General features: G+C 46.3%; 1 protein-coding gene across 3 annotated transcripts in view; it reads right to left on the reverse strand.

Moving 5' to 3' along the window:
* Positions 1 to 12086: 12086 nt before the first annotated feature.
* SLC31A1 (solute carrier family 31 member 1) overlaps positions 12087 to 22377 on the reverse strand; it is a 92842-nt gene continuing 82551 nt past the window's right edge. For all 3 annotated transcript variants that reach the window (XM_082263165.1, XM_082263167.1, XM_082263166.1), the window contains exons 4-5: positions 16082 to 16250; positions 12087 to 12416 (exon numbers count right to left, since the gene is read on the reverse strand). In XM_082263165.1, the coding sequence (XP_082119291.1) occupies positions 12215 to 12416; positions 16082 to 16250 (371 nt within the window). In that variant the 3' untranslated portion in view covers positions 12087 to 12214. The remainder of the gene's footprint in view (positions 12417 to 16081; positions 16251 to 22377) is intronic.

Genomic DNA, 22377 nt, shown 5'->3' on the forward strand with positions numbered 1-22377 from the left:
TGTATTTACTTTTTTTTTTCATTAGAGAGGGAATAGGGTAAGGGCAGCTCTTGTATTATAATTTAATCATTGCAGAGGTATTTAACTCTTAAAGAGCAGCAGTGACCATAAGAAAAAAAAAAAAAAATCACTTTCAGCAATACCTATAGCACCAACATTCCATGGTATTCTTTGCAGGGGCGTAACTACAGGGGTTGCAGGGGTTGCAATCGCTACCGGGCCCCATGCTCCAGGGGGCCCGGTATCAAACCAGTGGGTGAACTTCCAGGATCGCAAAGGTCACACTTGCGACCGGACCCTGGCATTGCACCACTGTGGGGAGGCCCCAAGATTGCAGGAAGGGGGCCCACAAGATTGCAGGAAGGGGGCCCACTGCAGAACCTGCTGCGGGACCGTAATAAAAGGCCATGCAACGAGTGGAAAGAGCCCCAGGATTAGTGGGAAGAGCCCTGGGCTTGAAGGTAAGGGCCCCGGCCAGGGGTCTGGGGGGCCCTTCATGGTTTCTTGCATCAGGGCCCTGAAGGTTCTAGTTACGCCTCTGATTCTTTGCATGAGTGATCCTCAATATTTTTGAAAACTATCTTTTATTTTATTTTGAGAATTGAAGGGTTATGAACGGTGTCTTGTTTTTTTTTTTTTTTACGCTCTCTGTGACCCTTTGGGGGGGGGGGGGGTAAATTTGCTTTAACTTCCTGTGCTATAGCCCAGGGCTTGACAGATTTGCCTGAAATCTAGGAGCCAGCTAAAAAAGTTAGGAGCCAGTTTTTTTGTTTTTTTTTTTTACTAACAACCAAGCTTTATTTTCAAAAAAATAACGGATACTAAATTTACACATAAAGACGACTAGGACCCCGCTCTCGATTTCTCAAACTTTTCTCTTAATTAAAAAAAAAAGAACACACCATGGTCAGTTCTCTAGCGATGCTGGAAACTCAGTGTACTCTCCTCCAATGATCAGACTTGTCCAGACACGCCCCCACTGCACAGCAATTGACTGAGAAGCTCAGTGTGCTGCTGATGCTTCTCCTCCCCCTTATAGCTCTAATGCAGCTGAGAACAGAGGGAATGTGATCAATTATACAAAAAAGGTAAAAAACTGAATTTTTGTAAAATCTTACCTGTAAAATTCCTTTCTCTGAGTCCTCCGACAGTCGCCGCCTCTTCATATTCGTCACTAATGGGGTTATTGACCTTTGCTCCGTAGGAGTGCTAGGCAACAGAATATATTAATATCAAAGCTTTTAGCATATCCCACCCCCAGGGGGTGGTCCCCTCAGTCAATACCTCCTTGCTTCCTGCATACCAACTCAGTTTCAGTAGAATAGCAGTAGAGTATACAAACAAACCCCAAAAGAGGGGCGGGGGCGGCGACTGTTGGAGGACTCAGAGAAAGGAATTTTACAGGTAAGATTTTACAAAAATTCAGTTTTCTCTTACGTCCTCCGACAGTCGCCGCCTCTTCATATTCGTCACTAATGGGGACGTCCCATAGCAGTGTAGACATGAGGGGTGGGAAAACAGCAGCCGTGCCTAAAGCAACGCAATACCCACATCAGAGAAAGGAACCTTACCAAAGTAAGAGAACCAACTGGGCAACAGGAAAACGTGCTCAACAGGAGCAACAACCCAGGAAAAAACAAGTAAAAACACCCCAACAACCAATGGCCCAAACAAGGGACCCTAAGGCACCGCCGCACTAAGGACTTTACGGCCAAAAGAAGCATCTGCCGATGCCTGAACATCCACTTTGTAAAATTTGGAGAAGGTGTGAATGGACGACCAAGTCGCCGCCTTACACACCTGGGCCACAGAAGCCCGATGATGACAGGCCCAAGACGTACTCAGAGATCTGGTAGAGTGCGCCTTCACAGGCACGGGAGGAACCTTCCCCTTCAAAGCATAGGCCTGCTCAATGGCCTGTCTGATCCATTTGGCGATGGTAGAAGCCGACGCCGCCATGCCCTTCCGAGGTCCCTCAGGAAGGACAAAGAGAGAATCCGACTTGCGAAAGGATTTAGTCGACGACAGGTAAACCCTGATCGCCCTAACAACATCCAAGGAATGTAAAGCCACCTCCTTCGGATGCTTAGGCTTCGCGCAAAGCGAAGGCAAGACAATGTCCTCATTGATATATATCATAGGTAAAAAGGCGCTGGTAATCTTAATATATCACGTGTTATAAAAATTAATAGGTGATTTAAAGTGTAATATATGTGATTAAAAATTGCTACAAATATATATATGATCTACTATTGGTGCAATTAGCAAAGAAAAGTGCATACCAGTGCAATTTCAATTCAGAAGTGTTTGTGCTTCTCAAAGTAAATTAATCCACAAAGGTGTGGATCAGTGAACCAATAAATAGATATATAAAGAATTCCATACAAAAATCACATAAGAATATATAAAAATATAAATATATAAATGTGCTCCAAGTAGTGTTTAAAAATCCAGGCAATAGCATGCAATCAAAATTGTGCTTGGTGGATTCTTATTAATCCCTTCACAGTGCTCCAGGTGCTGGGATGTGACAACCGTCAATTAAGAAGTGCTTGTGCTTCTCAAAGTAAATTAATCCACAAAGGTGTGGATCAGTGAACCAATAAATAAATATATAAAGAATTCCATACAAAAATCACATAAGGATATATAAAAAAATCACATAAGAATATATAAAAAAGTATAAATATATAAATGTGCTCCAAGTAGTGTTTAAAAGTCCAAGCAATAGCATGCAATCAAAATTGTGCTTGGTGAATTCTTATTAATCCATTCACAGTGCTCCAGGTGCTGGGATGTGACAACCGTGGCCTCTTACCAGCTAGCAGCAGGTCACAAGGACCCCCAACGCCTGTGATCCCTTTATTGGGTGGATCAGACCTCTCCTCGATTGCTTGGATCTCTGGCTCCTATATTACTCGAGTTGGACCATGTAGTCCCCCCATACACATAAAGATATAGAAGAACAAATAGCCTCCAATAGTGAAATACTGTTTTATTCTCCAAAAAACATACACTATAAGGTGACAATTAGCCTCTTACTATTTGTTGTGCCCTCCTGGCACTGGGCAATTCGGCAGTACAAAATCGTTTTTTTGGGTCTTAGGAAGATATTCTCCGGGGATCTGCAGCACCCTGTATCTCCTTTCCCCCTTTCTTTGTATTGCAGCGGTGGATGTGTATCCCAGCCTCTGTTCCGAATTCGGAACAGAGGCTGGGATACACATCCACCGCTGCAATACAAAGAAAGGGGGAAAGGAGATACAGGGTGCTGCAGATCCCCGGAGAATATCTTCCTAAGACCCAAAAAAACGATTTTGTACTGCCGAATTGCCCAGTGCCAGGAGGGCACAACAAATAGTAAGAGGCTAATTGTCACCTTATAGTGTATGTTTTTTGGAGAATAAAACAGTATTTCACTATTGGAGGCTATTTGTTCTTCTATATCTTTATGTGTATGGGGGGACTACATGGTCCAACTCGAGTAATATAGGAGCCAGAGATCCAAGCAATCGAGGAGAGGTCTGATCCACCCAATAAAGGGATCACAGGCGTTGGGGGTCCTTGTGACCTGCTGCTAGCTGGTAAGAGGCCACGGTTGTCACATCCCAGCACCTGGAGCACTGTGAATGGATTAATAAGAATTCACCAAGCACAATTTTGATTGCATGCTATTGCTTGGACTTTTAAACACTACTTGGAGCACATTTATATATTTATACTTTTTTATATATTCTTATGTGATTTTTTTATATATCCTTATGTGATTTTTGTATGGAATTCTTTATATATTTATTTATTGGTTCACTGATCCACACCTTTGTGGATTAATTTACTTTGAGAAGCACAAGCACTTCTTAATTGACGGTTGTCACATCCCAGCACCTGGAGCACTGTGAAGGGATTAATAAGAATCCACCAAGCACAATTTTGATTGCATGCTATTGCCTGGATTTTTAAACACTACTTGGAGCACATTTATATATTTATATTTTTATATATTCTTATGTGATTTTTGTATGGAATTCTTTATATATCTATTTATTGGTTCACTGATCCACACCTTTGTGGATTAATTTACTTTGAGAAGCACAAACACTTCTGAATTGAAATTGCACTGGTATGCACTTTTCTTTGCTAATTGCACCAATAGTAGATCATATATATATTTGTAGCAATTTTTAATCACATATATTACACTTTAAATCACCTATTAATTTTTATAACACGTGATATATTAAGATTACCAGCGCCTTTTTACCTATGATATATACCTATTTATTGTTTTATTACAATTAAAAGGGCAGCAGGTTCAACAATCTTTTATTTAAAGGGCCAGGCGCCTTCTCTTTTCTTTTTAATGTCCTCATTGAGGTGAAATTCAGAAATTCTCTTCGGAAGAAAAGATGGGTTAGGTCGCAAGACCACCTTATCCAAGTGAATCACCAAATACGGAGACTTGCAAGACAAGGCCGCCAGCTCCGACACCCTGCGAGCCGAAGTAATCGCCACTAAGAAGGCAACCTTCTTGGACAACAAAGACAACGAGATCTCCCTGATATTTTCAAAAGGAGCATGTTGCAACACGGACAGAACAAGGAACCTGGACAGCAGCTGAATCGGTGGAAAGGCATACATCAGACGATACTGATGCCAGGGCGTCACTAACGCGTCCGAGGCGTCTGCCCGAGGATCGCGCGTCCTTGCCACGAACCTTTCCACCTTGTGATTTAGACGAGACGCGAACAGGTCCACATCTGGAGACCCCCACTTCGCGCACAACATCTGGAAGACATCCGGGTGAAGGGACCATTCCCCCTGGTCCAGGGTCTGGCGGCTCAGATAATCCGCCTGCCAGTTTTCCACCCCCGGAATGTGAACTGCAGAGATCGCCGGGACATGCGTCTCGGCCCAAGACAGAATGTCGGCTACTTCCCGAGCCGCCGGGCACTCCTGGTGCCCCCTTGGTGGTTGATGTAGGCCACCGCTGTGGCATTGTCCATCTGCACCTGAACTGGATGGCCCTGAAGCCTGTCCGTCCAACGCAGAAGACAGAGATTTATCGCTTGCAATTCCAGAATGTTGATCGGAAGGGAGGATTCCTCCTCCGACCAAGTTCCCTGGGCGGACAAAACGCCCAGAACACCACCCCAGCCCGACAGGCTGGCATCCGTGGTGATCACCGTCCATGACAAGGGACGAAAGGACTTGCCCCCCGACACTGCCGGGGACTGGAGCCACCACAAAAGACCCCTTCGGGTGTGGCGGCCCAACGAAATCCGCAGATCCAGAGATTGCGGACGCCCGTCCCATACGGCCAGAACCTCCGCCTGAAGCTCCCGTGTGTGAAACTGGGCGAAGGGAATCGCCTCGAAAGCCGAAACCATCAATCCCAGACACCTCATACACGTCCGGAGGGACGAGCACTGATTGTCCCTGAGGGACCTGACTTCGCACTGAAGTGTCCGAAGCTTGTCTTCCGGCAGGAAGACCTTCGCCTGAACAGAGTCCAGAATCATCCCCAGGTAGGGAAGACGAACCGACGGACACAACGTCGATTTTGGAAAATTTATCGTCCAGCCGAATTCCTGCAGAGTCTGCATCGTGATGGACAGGTCATTCACCAGACCCTGATTGGTCGCGGACCGAATCAGGATATCGTCCAGATACCCCAAGACAGAGATGCCCTGGGCTCTCAGTAAAGCCAGAACCGGCGCGAGCACCTTGGTGAAAACCCGCGGAGCCGAGGCGAGACCGAAGGGTAACGCCACGAATTGATAATGATCCTCCGCAATGGCAAATCGAAGGTACCTCTGGTGACCCTCGAAAATGGGGATGTGTAGGTACGCATCCTTCAAGTCGATGGAGGCCATAAATTCCCCCGGAACCAGGGCAGCCACCACTGATCGCAGGGATTCCATGCGAAACTTGCGAACCCGCACAAAGCGGTTCAGAGCTTTCAAGTCCAGAATCGGACGTACTTTGCCCTCCTTTCTGGGCACAGTGAACAGATTGGAATAGAACCCCCGAAATCTGTCCCGATGAGGCACCGGAACCACCACTTCCTGGGCCTGCAGGTCCCGGACCGCCAGGTGCAGATCCTGCAAGCGCTCCGGAGTCAGCTGAAGGTTTGAGGGGAAAAATCTGCCCGCCGGCCGAGAGAGAAACTCGATCTTGTATCCAGATCGAACGATTTCCTGAACCCACCTGTCCCGAATGCGGTCCAGCCAGGGTTGAAGAAAACCGAGCAAACGTCCCCCCACCCCAGAAACGGGTGAGGGTGCCCCTTCAGGCCGCATTGTTATGGGCAGCGGATCCGGACTTGCTGGACTTCTGCTTACCCGCCCACGGCTTCTTCTGGGAGCCTTGGCCTTTGAAGGGCTTGCCCTTATAGTGCGACCGAAAGGCACGAAAGGACCCCTGAGAGGGCCTAAACGAAGCATTCTTCTTACCACGAACAAACTTATTCTTGTGAGATTGGGGCAAGAGAGTGCTCTTACCCCCAGAAATACCCTTTATTAGAGTATCCAAAGATTCACCAAAAAGGCGGGATCCCGCGTAGGGCAAATTAGCCAGAGTCTTGCGAGAAGATTGGTCAACCGACCAACATTTCAACCATATCAGGCGACGGTTCAAGACCGCCACACTAGAAAGGCGCGCCGCCAAAGGGACTAAATCCAAGTCCGCATCACACAAATACATGACACCCTGATGAATCTGATCCACCATAGCCAAAGTTGTTGGCGGGGCAGAGTCAGCCACCAGAGTGCGCTTGAGCACCTGCGTCCAATCCGCAATAGCCTGGGCTGCCATAATGGAAGCAAAAATAGGCTTCAGCATAGAGCCAGCAACCGTATAGGCATGACGGGCCAGAGATTCCAATCTCCTGTCCGTCGGGTCCCGGAACACCGGGGTATCCTCAGCAGGGATCGCAGTTGATTTATTCAAAATCGCCACCGCGTGATCCACCTGAGGCGGTACACACCAACGCTCATCAGTAGCCGGTGTAAAGGGATAACGCAGCATGAACCTACTCGGCACAGCAAAATGGCTTTTTTAAATTGCGCCATTGCTCATCAACCGCGCGCTGAAATTCCGTAGAGCAAGGAAAAACCTGCGATGTTTTGCGTTTTCTCTGCGTCCCATAAGAGGACATCAAAGCAGGAGGACATGGTTCATCCTGCAAATGCAGCGTTTGCTTGATAGAAGCAACCAACTCATCCATGAGTGCAAGCTCTTCAGACGAGCCAGGGGGAGAATTATCAACCCCTTCCACCTCAGCCTCCCCGTCAGACCCCACAAGGTCTAGGGATGAGTGAGACCCAGAGAAGGGCACTCTAGCCATAGCAGCCCCATCGCCCTCTGAATCAGAGGAAATAGACACCCTGGGCCGTTTAGTGGATCGATCAGCCACCAGCATCTGCACCTGAGCAGCTAAGTTTGCCACAATAGTGGCCAGATCAGCCCCCTCGGGGGAAGCAGCAGCCTCTTGGCCCCCACCAGGGTGGGAGGAAACTTGCAATCCTGAGAATCCATGCCCCAGCAAAATAAATAATAAAGGGTACTGCCCCTTTAAGATCGCGGCGAGCGCTGCCCACCGCACCCACTGAACACACTGACCCCCACAGGGATAAGAAACTGGGCAAGGAATACAGGACAAAAGGAGGTATAAAACCTGGAGAGCTCACACAGGCTGCTGCACCGATCGCTGTCCCAGAGGAAAAGGAAGTGATGCAAGACTGACCGCCCCTATGAAGCCTCTGCAAGGCTCCACAAACATGGCCGCTCGGCTGAGGACAAAACCCTGGGCAAAGAGAACATGGCGCTGACATGTGGGATCGATCGCCGCTCAAAATGGCGGCATTTGGCGCCAAAAACGTGTGCAGTACCTCACAGGACCTGCCACCATCATTTTTGCCCGAGAAAAATGGCGGATCGCCGCACAGCATGTCTAAAATCTTACTGCTTCATATGACACCCAGCAGAGCGGGAGAGCCCCCCCTCACAGCCCACACACAGGCAGCAAGTGCACACAGGAGCTGACAGGGAGCACAGCAGCCACACAGACATGCAGGGTCACACTGTCCCAGACTGACACCCAAAAAAGACAGGTCCCCACATAGAGATACACTTACCAGTCCGGATGGCGTGGGGAGCCTGCTCCAGCGACCAAACCGCAGTACTGAGGACAGGGAGTGTCGCAAGCATGACGCAATGGAGTTGCGGTGCAAAACCGCAATGGTGTCCTGTGAGGTAGCCACCTCACCGATAGCATCCCTGCAGCGAACAGGGATGGGTCGTTCAATGTGCCAGGGCAAACCCTAAGCTGAACGCTCGATGGCAGGCTGGGAAGCCCCTGGCCCTGAGCCCTGGGATCCAGGGTGGCCAGACTGAGACCCAGCTCCGCACGATCATCTTCATCAGAAGAACTAACTAAAGCTGGAAATAAACAGCTAAGTAAAAGAAAGAGAAAAAACTTCAAATAAAATCAAAAAAGAGAAAAGTGGCTGAGACTAAGAGCCCCAGCACAGGAACAGCCTGCACTCCTGAGCTAGGCATATGAAACTGGGTTGGTATGCAGGAAGCAAGGAGGTATTGACTGAGGGGACCACCCCCTGGGGGTGGGATATGCTAAAAGCTTTGATATTAATATATTCTGTTGCCTAGCACTCCTACGGAGCAAAGGTCAATAACCCCATTAGTGACGAATATGAAGAGGCGGCGACTGTCGGAGGACGTAAGAGAAAGGTATTTTACATTTTTTTTTTTTTTTAAATAGCTATATTTTAAACTGAATACGTTGTTTTACCGAGTGATCATTCACAATCACTTTAATATATACATACTGTATATATGTAATATATACAATGGTCTTAAAGTAAGCAGCGGTTTTAGTGATGTAGCAAGCCCTAAAATAAAAACAGGTAAACATACCCTCAAATCTAACCAGTGGGTATTCTTAGATTGTAAGCTCTCTGATTCCTACTGTATTAAAGTGTATTGTATTTGTTCTGTCTACTCTCAAGTTGTAAAGCGCTGTGTATACTGTTGGCACTATATAAATCCTATATAATATTATCAGTGCACTATATTGGATGACTGTCTTAAAAATGCTATACTGGAACATACCACAGGATGGCCCCACAAGACTAACAAGTAAGAAACACAAAACAATTCCCAGTCAATTTTTTTATTTAAAAGATTGACTTTTTTTTTCCTTCATATTTTTAACTATTGAAAAAAAAAAAATCATACAGTTCATAAAAGCTTAACATTAATTAACTAAAAATAGAGAAAAGATTTTAAATAAAAAAAGTGAAAAAAAAAAATGGAGATGTATGCAATCTATATTAATTCGTCATTTAGATGATTATTGGAATACTGCATCTAGGTCTCTGGTCAATTACAGTCCTCTTGACTGAGACTCTGAGGCACTGAAGCACTCTTTGGGTCGTAGATCTCAAATCCTACAGCAGTCCACGAATAAACTTAAGTTGAAAACGGTTTGCTTCACTTGTTGCTAACAGCTACACAATTAACTTATACAGATTGTCTCTTCAGTTGCAGTTTTCTTTTGCCTAAAGCTGAACAATTTATGGAAACAAGTGCAAGTTCTCCCTTTTCCGGCTGCCAGAGCCCCTTTTCCTGTAATTCTGGTAAATGTCTAACTGCCCCCGACAGATCGCCAAAGGGAGTTTTCACCATGTATGCTCTTAAGAGACCACCTCTCCCATCTGTTTCCAGAGACAAGCCTGCTGCAATTGTCATGTCTGCAACTGTGTAGAAAAAGCCGTACATTTCACTTATTACACCTTAAACTATATGATCATGATTTCTTTCAATTACATCTAACTATGATCAAATAAACTGACAAAGATGTTGCTTAGTTTAGCAAATTCCATTTATGTTCTTTTTCCTCAAGAATAGGGCTGGGGGAAGCTACAATAGAGGGTAACTGCATCCAAATGAAGGTACTTTACCCTACCTAATCCCCCAGAAAATTAAAATCCTTAATACTTGTCCCTGTCTCAAAATTGAGACCCAATGCTGTCTGCACATGTGCGGGGGCCCGCAACTTCCTCACTTGGGTGAAGATTTAGCAATAAAAAAAAATAAAAAAAATGTAATTGAAAAGTTTTTACTTTTTACATTTTTTTTTACAAATGTGTAAGAGGGAGGAGGAGTTCTGCCAATGTGTAAGAGGGAGGGGGAGTTCTGCCAATGTGTAAGAGGGAGGGGGAGTTCTGCCAATGTGTAAGAGGGAGGAGGCGTTCTGCCAATGTGTAAGAGGGAGGGGGAGCTCTGCCAATGTGTAAGAGGGAGGGGGAGCTCTGCCAATGTGTAAGAGGGAGGAGGCGTTCTGCCAATGTGTAAGAGGGAGGGGGCGTTCTGCCAATGTGTAAGAGGGAGGCGTTCTGCCAATGTGTAAGAGGGAGGGGGAGTTCTGCAAATGTGTAAGAGGGAGGGGGAGCTCAGCCAATGTGTAAGAGGGAGGGGGAGCTCTGCCAATGTGTAAGAGGGAGGGGGAGCTCTGCCAATGTGTAAGAGGGAGGGGGAGCTTTGCCAATGTGTAAGAGGGAGGAGGCGTTCTGCCAATGTGTAAGAGGGAGGAGGCGTTCTGCCAATGTGTAAGAGGGAGGAGGCGTTCTGCCAATGTGTAAGAGGGAGGGGGAGCTCTGCCAATGTGTAAGAGGGAGGGGGTGTTCTGCCAATGTGTAAGAAGGAGGAGGCGTTCTGCCAATGTGTAAGAGGGAGGAGGCATTCTGCCAATGTGTAAGAGGGAGGAGGCGTTCTGCCAATGTGTAAGAGGGAGGAGGCGTTCTGCCAATGTGTAAGAGGGAGGAGGCGTTCTGCAAATGTGTAAGAGGGAGGGGGAGTACTGCAAAAGTGTTAGAGGGAAGGGGAGTTCTGGCAATGTGTAAGAGGGAGGGGACGTTCTGCAAATGTGTAAGAGGGAGGGGGCGTTCTGCAAATGTGTAAGAGGGAGGGGGCGTTCTGCAAATGTGTAAGAGGGAGGGGGAGTCCTGCCAGTGTGTAAGAGAGAGGGGGAGTTCTGCCAGTGTGTAAGAGGGTCGGGGAGTTCTGCCAGTGTGTAAGAGGGTGAGGAATTTTGGGATTGATGCAAATGTGTAAGACTAGGTTCACATCTGTGCAGGTGAGTGCGGCTACAGAAACGCAGCCGGTTCCACAGCCGCAACCACCTGCACAGAATTACGCAGTTGCGGTTCCTGTATGGGCTGTGATTTTTTTAAATGCTGCAGGGACCTTTTCCCTGTGTTTCAGAAAGGCATGGCAGTCCATTCAAATGAATGGGATTTCGTGCCTACACAACGCAGCCCGCACAGATGTGAACCTAGCCAAAGAGAGAGAGGACCTTGCTTGAATGGGGGAATGTACACTTTAAGTAAACGAAAAAAGAGATTGCACAAATTTATGATTAAACAGGATCACAGGGTGCAACGGATCTTTTGAAGGATCAATCTACCGAAAGCAAATATTTTAGTTACTGGTAGATGCTCTTAAATGTAATGAATTACTGGCTTTTTTATTATCTGTACAACAGAGATACAACAGCAGTTTGATCTCTCTGCTGGAATTTCCTTCTCTGCTTTAATGCCACTGCCCATCATACTGGCTATACTAGGTTAATGGTTCTGCAAACACGGCAGAGTTCCTGAGTTTTAATGAGCCCAATTTAATACACAGAGCAGAGATTCTTGTGGAAGAGCCAATAAATGATATTGGAAGCCAGGATATAGAATTGTCAGTATATATCTAAAACTTTAATAATTTTTGGTGGTCTGAACCTTTACGTGACAGATTTCATGATGACTATTGACACTACCAGTTCTGCTTTTATGTTTTTAGATTCATTTGATTGTAAATATCCTCCAGTATACAGACCCCAACCAGTGGGGAATGTAAACCAGATGCAGTTCCTGTCAGGCAGCTGGTATTCTAGGGGACAGTGGCAGTGGACCACCTTAAAAAAGTCCTGTAGGTAATCAAGAGTTGGGTACCTGGATTAGGAATGAACCATTGAGTAAAGCAACATTCTCAGTGTTGCAGACATCAAACTACATTACTTAAAAGGCAGGAAAAAAAGGCAATATGGGAGTTTATTACAAAAATATTTATCCTAAAAAGAAGAGGAGTAATAAGAGATTATTCAGCGCCACTAGATGTCCCATTGCATAAACCCTGGGAGGAGTCATTAATGGCAGTGTTCAGTTATGTCGACCACCACAGCCTTTTTCCAGCTGAAGAGGAAGTAGCCAGTTCCGGCTCCGGCAGCCACAGCGATGCACAGGTAGGCGTTGTACGTCATGAATATTAACATGAGGAAGTAGCTGACTACCACCTGGATGATGTGAAGGAAAGTCTGGAAGAGGTGAGGCAAGCTTAGCATCTGCTGTCTGTGAAGAACAGAAAATAAAAGGAGAATTAAAAATCTTTACTTCACTTACCTATTTATTACCTATAACCTATAGAGCCATAGTTATTAAGATTAAAAAAAAAAAAAAAACACAAGTCCATTTAGTTCAACCAACAGAAAAAAAAAGAGAAAACCTCCATATACTCAATCCTATACCCAGTTGATCTGGAGGAAGGTAAAAAAAAGAAAAAAATTGGTTAAGGTGTAGAGGTGGGCAAAGAATGTCATTGCCCACGTCCACCAATCAGAAGAAGCCTTGTATTCATTGATAAAATACGAGGCTTTCTGTTCAGTGCTCAGCCCAACTCGATTTTGATCCAGCAGCAGACAGGAAGACACCATCCCGCTGCCAGAACACGGCCCTGCATACTGTGACTGTGGCTACATACAGTTTATATAGCACCCTGACAGAGGCTGAATCAATTAGTAGAAAAAACTATTTAAACTAGATTTAAAGGTAAACCTAGAGTTAGGCTTGAAGACCAAAAGCATAAAAGATATGGCCTTTTGTTTGCGTTTGCGCCACGTTTCCCATAAGTCTAAAAAAATACAAAACCCGCTTAAAGCCAGTCAGAAGGAGGTCAACTGCAAGACAAATGCTCCTTTCAATAAATTATGAATGATCTCAGAAGCCTCTCAAACTGATGTCAATCAAATTCCATTGACACGCGTCCTATGTTTGACAATAATAGCCCCAAAACCAACAACACAAAGACAATTCTCAATGTGTATAAGGCTGACACTAATCGGACCAAGATGGTGAGGCTTTGGACTCAGCTAAAAGTATAATGCGGCTAGCTTCACTCCTAAAGTGGAGGCTCCCACCACACTATGTGTGGAGCTGAAGCTAGAGCAGCAGCACTCTTCCTCCTTCAACCAGCACCTAAGTTTGTTTGTTTGTGGTTGCACCTGCTTATCCTATTCCTGTGTTTTCATATTCACTCCACTTAAAATGGATTTCATAAAAGTGTTTTTCTTATAACCAAAATGTTAAAAGGTATTGCACTGCTAAATCAATTGGGCTGCTGGCAAAAAAAAAAAAAAAAAAACAATCGGATGTGATTGTAATTAACATGTATAACATTAGGTTTGCAGGGTTAAACAAATCAATGAACCATGCTGTGGCAGTGTATACAATGAATACTAAATACTGATTAAATCATGAAGTGAGGCCCATAAATAACAATAGTCCAATAACAAGACTTCAAAAGAAAGGTCCAGAAAGTTGTGAGCTCCAGTGCTCTGTAAAAGCACCACATATGCTTCTAATGTGGATATGGATGACAAACAAAGTGATCACTCAGGAGCGCCTCCATCGTGCACTAAAAGTGGCTTCTTACCAGAAACAGAGAACTCTAAATTATAAGAGTCATAAGTACAATGTGGGGAGATATCACTTAAGATGATATGTAAATACCATACAGATGTAAAACTGTATGGTATGTTTTTTTAGAAAAAAGGAAGTACTAATTATTCACAATAAAAAAGTTTAAAACAAGGATATATGCAAAGAATACTGGTCCCAGGATCCAAACTGAAAGCCTCGTGGAATCGGCAGATGTGGTGATGTCATGAGTGTGGACTCCGCTCTACGCATTTCGTCAGAGTTGACATTGTCGGAGGTAGGTTTTTACACTATGTGGATATTTTTGATTAATTTCTATGTATGGAATACTGAAATAGCTACCCACCATTACTTATGATATCTCTCTTATCTGAAAGGAAGATCTTTCATCTTAAAGCGGAGTTCCAGCCATTTGACTCACCTGGTCAACGGTCCAGCGATGCAGCCGCCCAAAGCCTCGATCCTCTCCCTCGGCGCCGGCATCACTGGTGTGGGCACCCGGCTGTTACAGTTTGCGGCTTCACAGCCGGGTACCCACTGCGCATGCGCGAGTCGCGCTGCGCGCCGTGATTGGCCAGCAATCTTCTGGGACCTCTGACGTGTCCCAGAAGATTGCAGGGAGGGAGGGGGAGAGGAGAACTTCCGCTCAGGGCGCCGCGGCGCTCCGAGCGGAAGTGGGAGTGGGTGCCTGTCAAAACTAGGTACCCGCTCCCCCCCCAAAAAAATGACATGCCAAATGTGGCATGTCAGGGGGGTAGGAACACCTAAAGCGGAAGTTCCACTTTTGGGTGGAACTCCGCTTTAAGTGATATCTCCCTGAATCATACTTGAGAATCTTATTATTGAAAGCCAACTGTTTCTAGTAAGAAGCCACTTTTAGTGCACGGTGGTGGCGCCCCTGAGGGATCCACTTTTTGTTTGTCATCCATATCCACATTAGAAGCATTTGCTGGGCATTTACAGAGCACTGGAGTTCTCTACTTTCTAGAATTTTATTTCGACGGCTTGTCATTTGATTATTGTTATTTATGGGACTCACTTTAGGATTTATTTTTCATTGTATATGTATACACTACCACAGCATGGTTCATTGATAGTTTAGCGTGGCAAACCTAATGTTATACATGTTTTTCCTATAACCTTCTTGTACAGAGAATTTTCTATTAAGACATCAGAAGGGCTCCAAAAAAATTCTGCCACAGGTGCCAGATGGAGGGATTTCACAGGATGCCCTATGTACATTCCTACGGATGTAGGTGCATCTCCCAGGAGCGTGCTGCCTACATACAGTGGGGGATATTTACAAAAACTGGATAGTGCAAAATCTGGTGCAGCTCTGCATAGAAACCAATCAGCTTCCAGTTTTTTTTTCTCAAAGCTTAATTGAACAAGCTAAAGTTAGAAGCTGATTGGCTACCATGCACAGCTGCATCAGATTCTGGGTGCTTCAGTTTTAGTAAATCTCCCCCAGTGTGTGGGAAAACTCTTGTCACTTTAGTTGGGAAGAATCACTGATAACATTGCTGTTTTGCTGCAGGACTACATTCACCCAGTGCAGAGAGAACATACTTGGAGTGGCCAGTCTCCTCCTTAGCATATGCAATTTATGACACAAGTGAAGGCTGGATTTCAAGCATAATTGCAGCATGCTGAGACAAACTAGAGAGGAAAACTAGGAGTTTTTTTTACAAGGTATATTTATTGCAACATCTATTTATTTTATTATAGGTACTTATATAGTGCTGTCTATCTATGCAGCGTTGCACATATGTATTGTACATTCACATCAGTCCATTCCCTCAAGGAGCTTACAATCTAAGGTCTAGCTCATATTCACAAATACACATACTAGGGCCAATTTAGCTAGGAGGCAATTAACCTACCAGCATGTCTTTGGAGTATGGGAGGAAACCGGAGTACCCACATAAAACCCACGCAGGCACAGGGATAACATGCAAACTCCAGGCAGGTAGTCTCGTATTTGAGTTAAAGCCAGTGATCCTAGTGCTGCTAAGCGGAAGTGCTAACCACTTAGCCACTGTGCTGCCCCACTATTTGTCTATTCCTGGGGATAAGCTTTAAAGAACTGTAATCTATAAAAATAATTTTCAACAGTTTAAAAGGGTACTGCGGTTGAGATCTCTTTTAGCGGAGCAAAGCCTTTTAGAACACTTGCTCCAAGGGCATGAAACCACCACTCTAGTCTGTCTACCTCCAGGAAAACCCCATATCTCCTAACAATTTCCTATCCTGCAGAAGAGATAAATCCAAATCTTTTAAATTCTTCGTTTAGTCCTTACCCGACAGTTTTGTGAGTCTCCATCAGGGTGGTACCATTGGGTCCTGGCACTGGCATGGAGTTATAACGGATACTGACTTGCGACCTCCTGAGCAAGGCCTCCCGTGCAATTTTAAGCCCCTCATACAATATGGCCATCAGAAATACTGCCACAAAAGCTCCAGCCATTTCTAGTTGCAGAATGGAGAAAGAAAGGAGCAGGAGAAGAAAGAGGGACAAATGAAAAAAAGAGAAAAATACAGAGAGGAAAAAAAGTGAGAAGAGAAGAAAAAGAGAAAGAACGGATAGGGAGAAAAGAGAGGAAAGAGACAGGAAAAAAAAAAAAAAAAAAGGAAGAGATTGAGAGGAAAAAGAGAGCAAGGAAAGAGATAGGAAGAACACATAGAGAGGAAATAAAGAGAAGAAAGAGACAGAGGAGAGAAAAAAGGAGAGCAAAAACAGAGCCCACAGATTAGATAACTGTGCATGTTCAAGAAAACTTTTTTCTTTATGTACACTTCTACATACAATTATGAAACAGCAATCATATAAAAACATAAAAGGGTCATGTCCAAAAGTACATAAATAACTCTAAATGAGTACTCAATCTTATACTGTTTGTCGCACAACCTGCCATGCTTACCTCTCCATGACTTTTTGGAAATTAATTTTTCTCTATCGCTCATTGACAGACGTAGTCTTCTTGATTCTCAAGAGCTGGGTTATGTTGTCTCCGCAGGAGTAGGACTAGGCAGAATGACAAAACGTTCTGGCTCCACCCTAGGGGCAGTCCCTGAGGGTATATCCTCCCTCTCTCTGCTACAGGGAATCAGTTTTTTTCTGTCTAGTCAGGAGTAAGGACCTAAGTTCCTTGCTGGGATCTTTTGGTCCTGGCAAGACTTTTTTTCTTTAAGAAAAAGACATTTTTTAGGTAGTTTTCTCCAGTGTTTTTTTTTTCCTGTGAGATCTTCAAGCAAAAATGCCGGACTGGGCGACACTTGTGGTCACCCCAGCCGGCCTACGAGCGCGCGCAGACCATGGCATTGCGCTTGGTCGGCCGCGACATATTCAAGTAAGTATGCGGGGCCGGGCGACGGGCTGGATGTTGAGATCCAGTGGTCACCCCGGTTTCTGCCTAAGAGCGCGTGCAGACCAGTGCGCTGAGTCGGCCGCGACGGAGTCCCAGTAAAGGGACTGACTTTGCGAGTTAAAAGCTCGCTTGGACGCCAGGTACCAGAGAGTCGAGGCGTCCACAAACCCCCACCCCGGTGGAGAGGGTATTGTGAAGAGAGGGTGCCTGTCGGTTCGGTATGGTGAGTAAACGTTCCCTTTTTTCCTCATTATGAGGCAGTATATATTATGGGCCCCTCCATATATGGTCAGTATATATCTGATACTTACAAGTCCCCCTTGTAATACAGCATGTGTTTGTGGGAAGTGGACTTGGTTCAAGAGCTAACACTCTACCCAGCAGACTGTAACATTACAGCAGACATAGGAGGTATAATCCTACCTTATGTGCAGTGTATCTCTGTAGATCCATATGTCACCTCTTAGCAGAGTGCAGCTGGATGTGCTGGGAAGACGATATCGGCGGTCCGCCGCCATTTTGCCGTAGACCGAATGCATGTATGTCCTCAGGTCACGCCGGCCGCCATGTTTTTGGAGTCTTATGTCTCTTCTATGGGGGCGGCCATGTTTTGTGAGCCCAGCTACCTCGTGGAGGGCTGGGAACGCCGGAAGGCGTACACAGGGGGCGGAGCCAAGCCTTCTGCCCGGGAAAAAGCAAACAGCTCCTTCCAGTCTGTGTAAGACAGACGCTGACTGCAGTTTGTTGGAAACTGCACTGCATCGGTTGGTGAGCCTTGGGGGTTCCTCTCTCTCTCTCTTTGGGATCGAGAAGCAGGTACTCTGAGGGGCGCTATTGCGCTAGGGGGAGACACACAAAAAAAAAAAAAAAAGAAAAAGTTTTTTTGTTTTTGCTGGCAAAGGTCTCCTGTATTAACATGGACCCTGCCACTCATGTATCTCCTCCGGATCCCCTCGAGGGGTCTGCGGGATCCTCCAGCACCCCATTGACAATTGAATCTTTGTCAGCTATTATGGAAACTTTTGTGTCCCGGGTGGAAGTGGCTTGTCAGGGACAGGGCGCAAGAAAGCGACCCCCGCCTAACCCCTTATTATCTGAAACTTCGGATTCAGACTCTGATCCTATTTCTGCAGTTGCAGGTACTTCATCTGGTATTGGTGTCTCGGGTCCTGTCTCTTCAGACAGTGAGGAGGATGTTTCGGCATCCGCCATAGCCCGAGAGGAAACGTTGGTAAACGCACTCATTGTATCTGTTCAAGAGACTTTAAGGTTACAGGGTATTCCATCAGAAATAGCTGAAACTGAGATCCCTTTGGGGACTAAAAAGCGCATCAAAGTGGCGAAGGTTTTTCCATTGCCCAAATGTTTTGGCAATCCAATCGAAGAAGAATGGCGTCTGCCAAAACGCACTTTTAATATTTCTAAACGCATTGACAGGCGTTATCCGTTTGAGGAAACCCTTATTAAGAAATGGACAGAACCACCTGTGGTGGATTCACCTATTGCTAGATTGAATAAAGCCACGGTTATTCCTTTAGAAGACGCTCCGTCTTTTAAAGATCCAGTGGATCGCAAGATAGAAGCTATGTCTCGCACCATGTTTTCCTTGATTGGATCAGCTTTCAGACCAATAATTGCTATTGGTCTGGTTTCGCAGGCTGTAACTGAATGGACCAAGTGGTTACGCCGGGACTTAGAAGAAGTCCCTCAGGCGGTATCAGATTTGTTGGAACAAATGATACAGGGGTTACAGTTTGTATGTGATGCGGCGTTAGACGCCACTCCATTAATGGCGCGAGCATCAGTCTCAGCAGTGGTTCTCAGGCGTACACTGTGGCTAAAAGGTTGGTTAGCCGACCAAGGTTCCAAAAAAGCATTGGCTAATATCCCCTTTTCAGGAGAGCGTTTATTTGGAGCCAACTTAGATGAGATCATTAAGGATCTCACCGGTGGAAAAAGCACCTTTTTACCGCAAAATTTTAAAGGTAGAGGAACTCGTCAAAGACGAGGGCCTTCTTTTTCTGCTCACAAGAGGTTTTTTCGTCCAGCGGGTGAAAAAACTAAGTCCTCCAAAGCTCCTGCAGGAGGCGTCAGGGGTCGTTGGTCGGGCAAGCAAAAGCCCGCCCCCTCCAGACCTGAAGATAAACCATCCAAAGCCTGAAGGTGCGCCCCCACCCATAACTGGGGTGGGGGGACGTCTTCGCCGGTTCCCGGATCCATGGCTTTCCAGAATCCCGGACAAATGGGTTTGCGAAGTCATAAGGTCAGGGTACAAGATCGAGTTTCGATCTCTCCCACCGGCGCGATTCTTCCCTTCCAATATCCGTCTATCCGCAGATCGTTTAGAAGATCTGCGGAGAGCAGTCACAGATTTACTACAACAAGGAGTGGTAGTCCACGTTCCTTGGACAGAACGGTTTCAAGGGTTTTATTCAAACCTGTTTACAATACCCAGGAAAGAGGGCAAAGTGCGTCCAATTCTGGACTTAAGAGCACTCAATTCTTTCGTCAACATAAGAAGATTCAGAATGGAGTCCATTCGCACGGTAGCAGCCTTCCTGCATCCAGGGGATGTCCTAGCGTCCATAGACATCAAGGACGCCTATCTTCACATTCCCATTTTCGCAGGACATCAGCGTTTTCTACGCTTTTCCGTAGAGGAGAACCACTATCAGTTTGTGGCGTTACCTTTCGGTCTCGCCACGGCTCCGCGGGTCTTCACAAAGGTGTTGGCCCCAATGTTGGCACTTCTGCGCCAAAGAGGTATATCGATTCTAGGTTACCTAGACGATCTTCTGCTTCATGCAGAGTCTCCTCAGACCTTGCTACAAAACATAGAAATTACTATGATTTCTTTACAGGAATTCGGGTGGCTGGTGAACCAGCAAAAGTCATTTCTGGTTCCCACCCAGAGGCTCGAATATCTGGGTCTAATTCTAGACACAGTCAGGACGAGAGTTTTCCTTCCGGTAGGGAAACTTCGAAAGATTCAATCAGCAGTCCAGTTGTTACTGTCCAACAGCTGGTCTTCCCTTCGGACGTGCATGAGGGTTCTGGGGTTGATGGTGGCTTCATTCGAAGCAGTCCCATTTGCCCAGTCCCATACCCGAATTCTTCAGCAAGAGATTCTTCTCAGATGGAATCGGAATCCGGGATCCCTGGACAATCAGATACGATTGAGCAAACAGACCAGAGAGTCTCTGGTTTGGTGGCTTCGGTCTCCAATGCTCAGCCAGGGAAAGTCATTTCTGCCAATATATTGGACGATAGTGACCACGGATGCCAGTCTATCCGGATGGGGAGGAATTCTTGGTCAGTTATCTGTCCAGGGACTTTGGTCCCCGGAAGAATCCAGGTTACCGATAAATGTATTGGAACTGAGAGCGATCAGACTTTGTCTGATTCACTGGACCGAGCAGCTCCAGGGCAGCCCGGTTCGGATCCAGTCGGACAATGCCACGGCCGTGGCTTATGTCAATCATCAGGGGGGCACCAAGAGTGTCCGAGCGGCCAAAGAAGTGGCTTGCATTCTTCGCTGGGCGGAACGATTTGTTCCAGCAATCTCTGCGGTGTTCATTCCGGGGGTGGAGAATTGGCAGGCAGATTATCTCAGCCGTCAGACCCTGGATCAGGGGGAATGGTCCCTCCATCCAGATGTTTTCCACCAGTTGTGCCTACGGTGGGGCACCCCGGATGTGGATCTGTTGGCATCACGATTCAACAGGAAAGTTCAGAGATTCGTGGCTCGCTCCCGCGATCCTCTAGCAGAAACCGCAGACGCACTGATCGCCCCGTGGGGGCAATACCAGCTAATATATGCCTTCCCTCCTCTCGCGTTACTGCCAAGACTTCTTCGCAGGGTAGAGGAGGAAGGAATCCCAGTAATCCTGGTAGCTCCGGACTGGCCTCGTCGAGCTTGGTACGCCGACATGGTCAGACTGGTGGCGGACGTCCCATGGAGACTTCCTCTCAGGGAGGATCTACTGTCTCAGGGACCGATCTTCCATCCTGCTTTACGATCGCTGGCTTTAACGGCCTGGCTATTGAGACCCAGGTGCTGAAGGACAAAGGTTTGTCAGCTTCAGTTATTCCTACTCTAGTTGAAGCAAGGAAAGCGACTTCCAGAAAGATTTATCATCGCACATGGAAGTCCTACATTGCATGGTGTGAACCTTTGGGGTTCCGTCCTCGGTCTTATTCGATTAGTCGAATATTGGCTTTTCTGCAACAAGGGGTTGAGCAGAAACTGGCCTTGAGTACTATCAAGGGTCAGGTCTCAGCGTTAGCCATCTTCTTTCAGAAGCCTTTGGCTACTCATTCCTTGGTGCGGAATTTCATCCAGGGGGTGCGACATCTGGCTCCGCCAGTGCACGCGCCGTTACCCCCCTGGGATCTTAATTTAGTGTTGTCGGTTCTTCAGAAACCTCCCTTTGAAGATATTAGGGAGATTCCTCTACCCACGTTGTCCCAGAAGGTGGCCTTCTTGGTGGCTATTACTTCTGCACGCAGGGTGTCAGAACTGGCCGCATTATCTTGTCGTTCACCATATCTGGTGGTTCATAGAGATAAGGTGGTTCTTCGTCCGAATCCATCCTTCCTACCAAAAGTGGTTTCAGAATTTCATCTGAATGAAGAAATTGTATTACCTTCCCTGTGTCCTAAGCCCAGTCATCCTCGGGAATTTGCTTTGCACTCCTTGGATGTGGTCCGGGCGATCAGGGTATACTTGAAAACGACAGACTCGTTTCGCAAGACGGATTCACTTTTTGTGATCCCAGATGGACCCAAAAAGGGGTTACCTGCATCTGCCGCGACCATTTCCAGATGGATCAGACAGACGGTAGTGCAGGCTTATTCTATTAAGGGTCGGGAGCCCCCGTTCCCTGTTAAGGCGCACTCCACTCGGGCACTTAGTGCGTCATGGGCCTTTCGCCATCAGGCGTCAGTGGTCCAGGTGTGCAAGGCGGCTACCTGGTCGTCGGTGCATACCTTCTCTAAACATTATAAAGTTGATGTAATGGCATCGTCTGATGCCTCATTTGGCCGCAAGGTTTTGCAGGCCGCAATTTGAGGAGACCAGTGGTCTACCTCGAGGGTTTTTTTCCGTTGGAAAATTTTTTCTTTAGCCTCATTCTTTGTTTATAATGAGCCTTTAAAACTTCTAGTTTGGCACCGGTTGGGCCTTCTAGATTGGATTTGATTTTGTCAATCCCACCCCTCATTTGTGG

This window comes from Pelophylax lessonae (assembly GCF_965119305.1).
Source record: "Pelophylax lessonae genome assembly, chromosome: 7".
NCBI classification, from domain to species: Eukaryota; Metazoa; Chordata; class Amphibia; order Anura; family Ranidae; genus Pelophylax; species Pelophylax lessonae.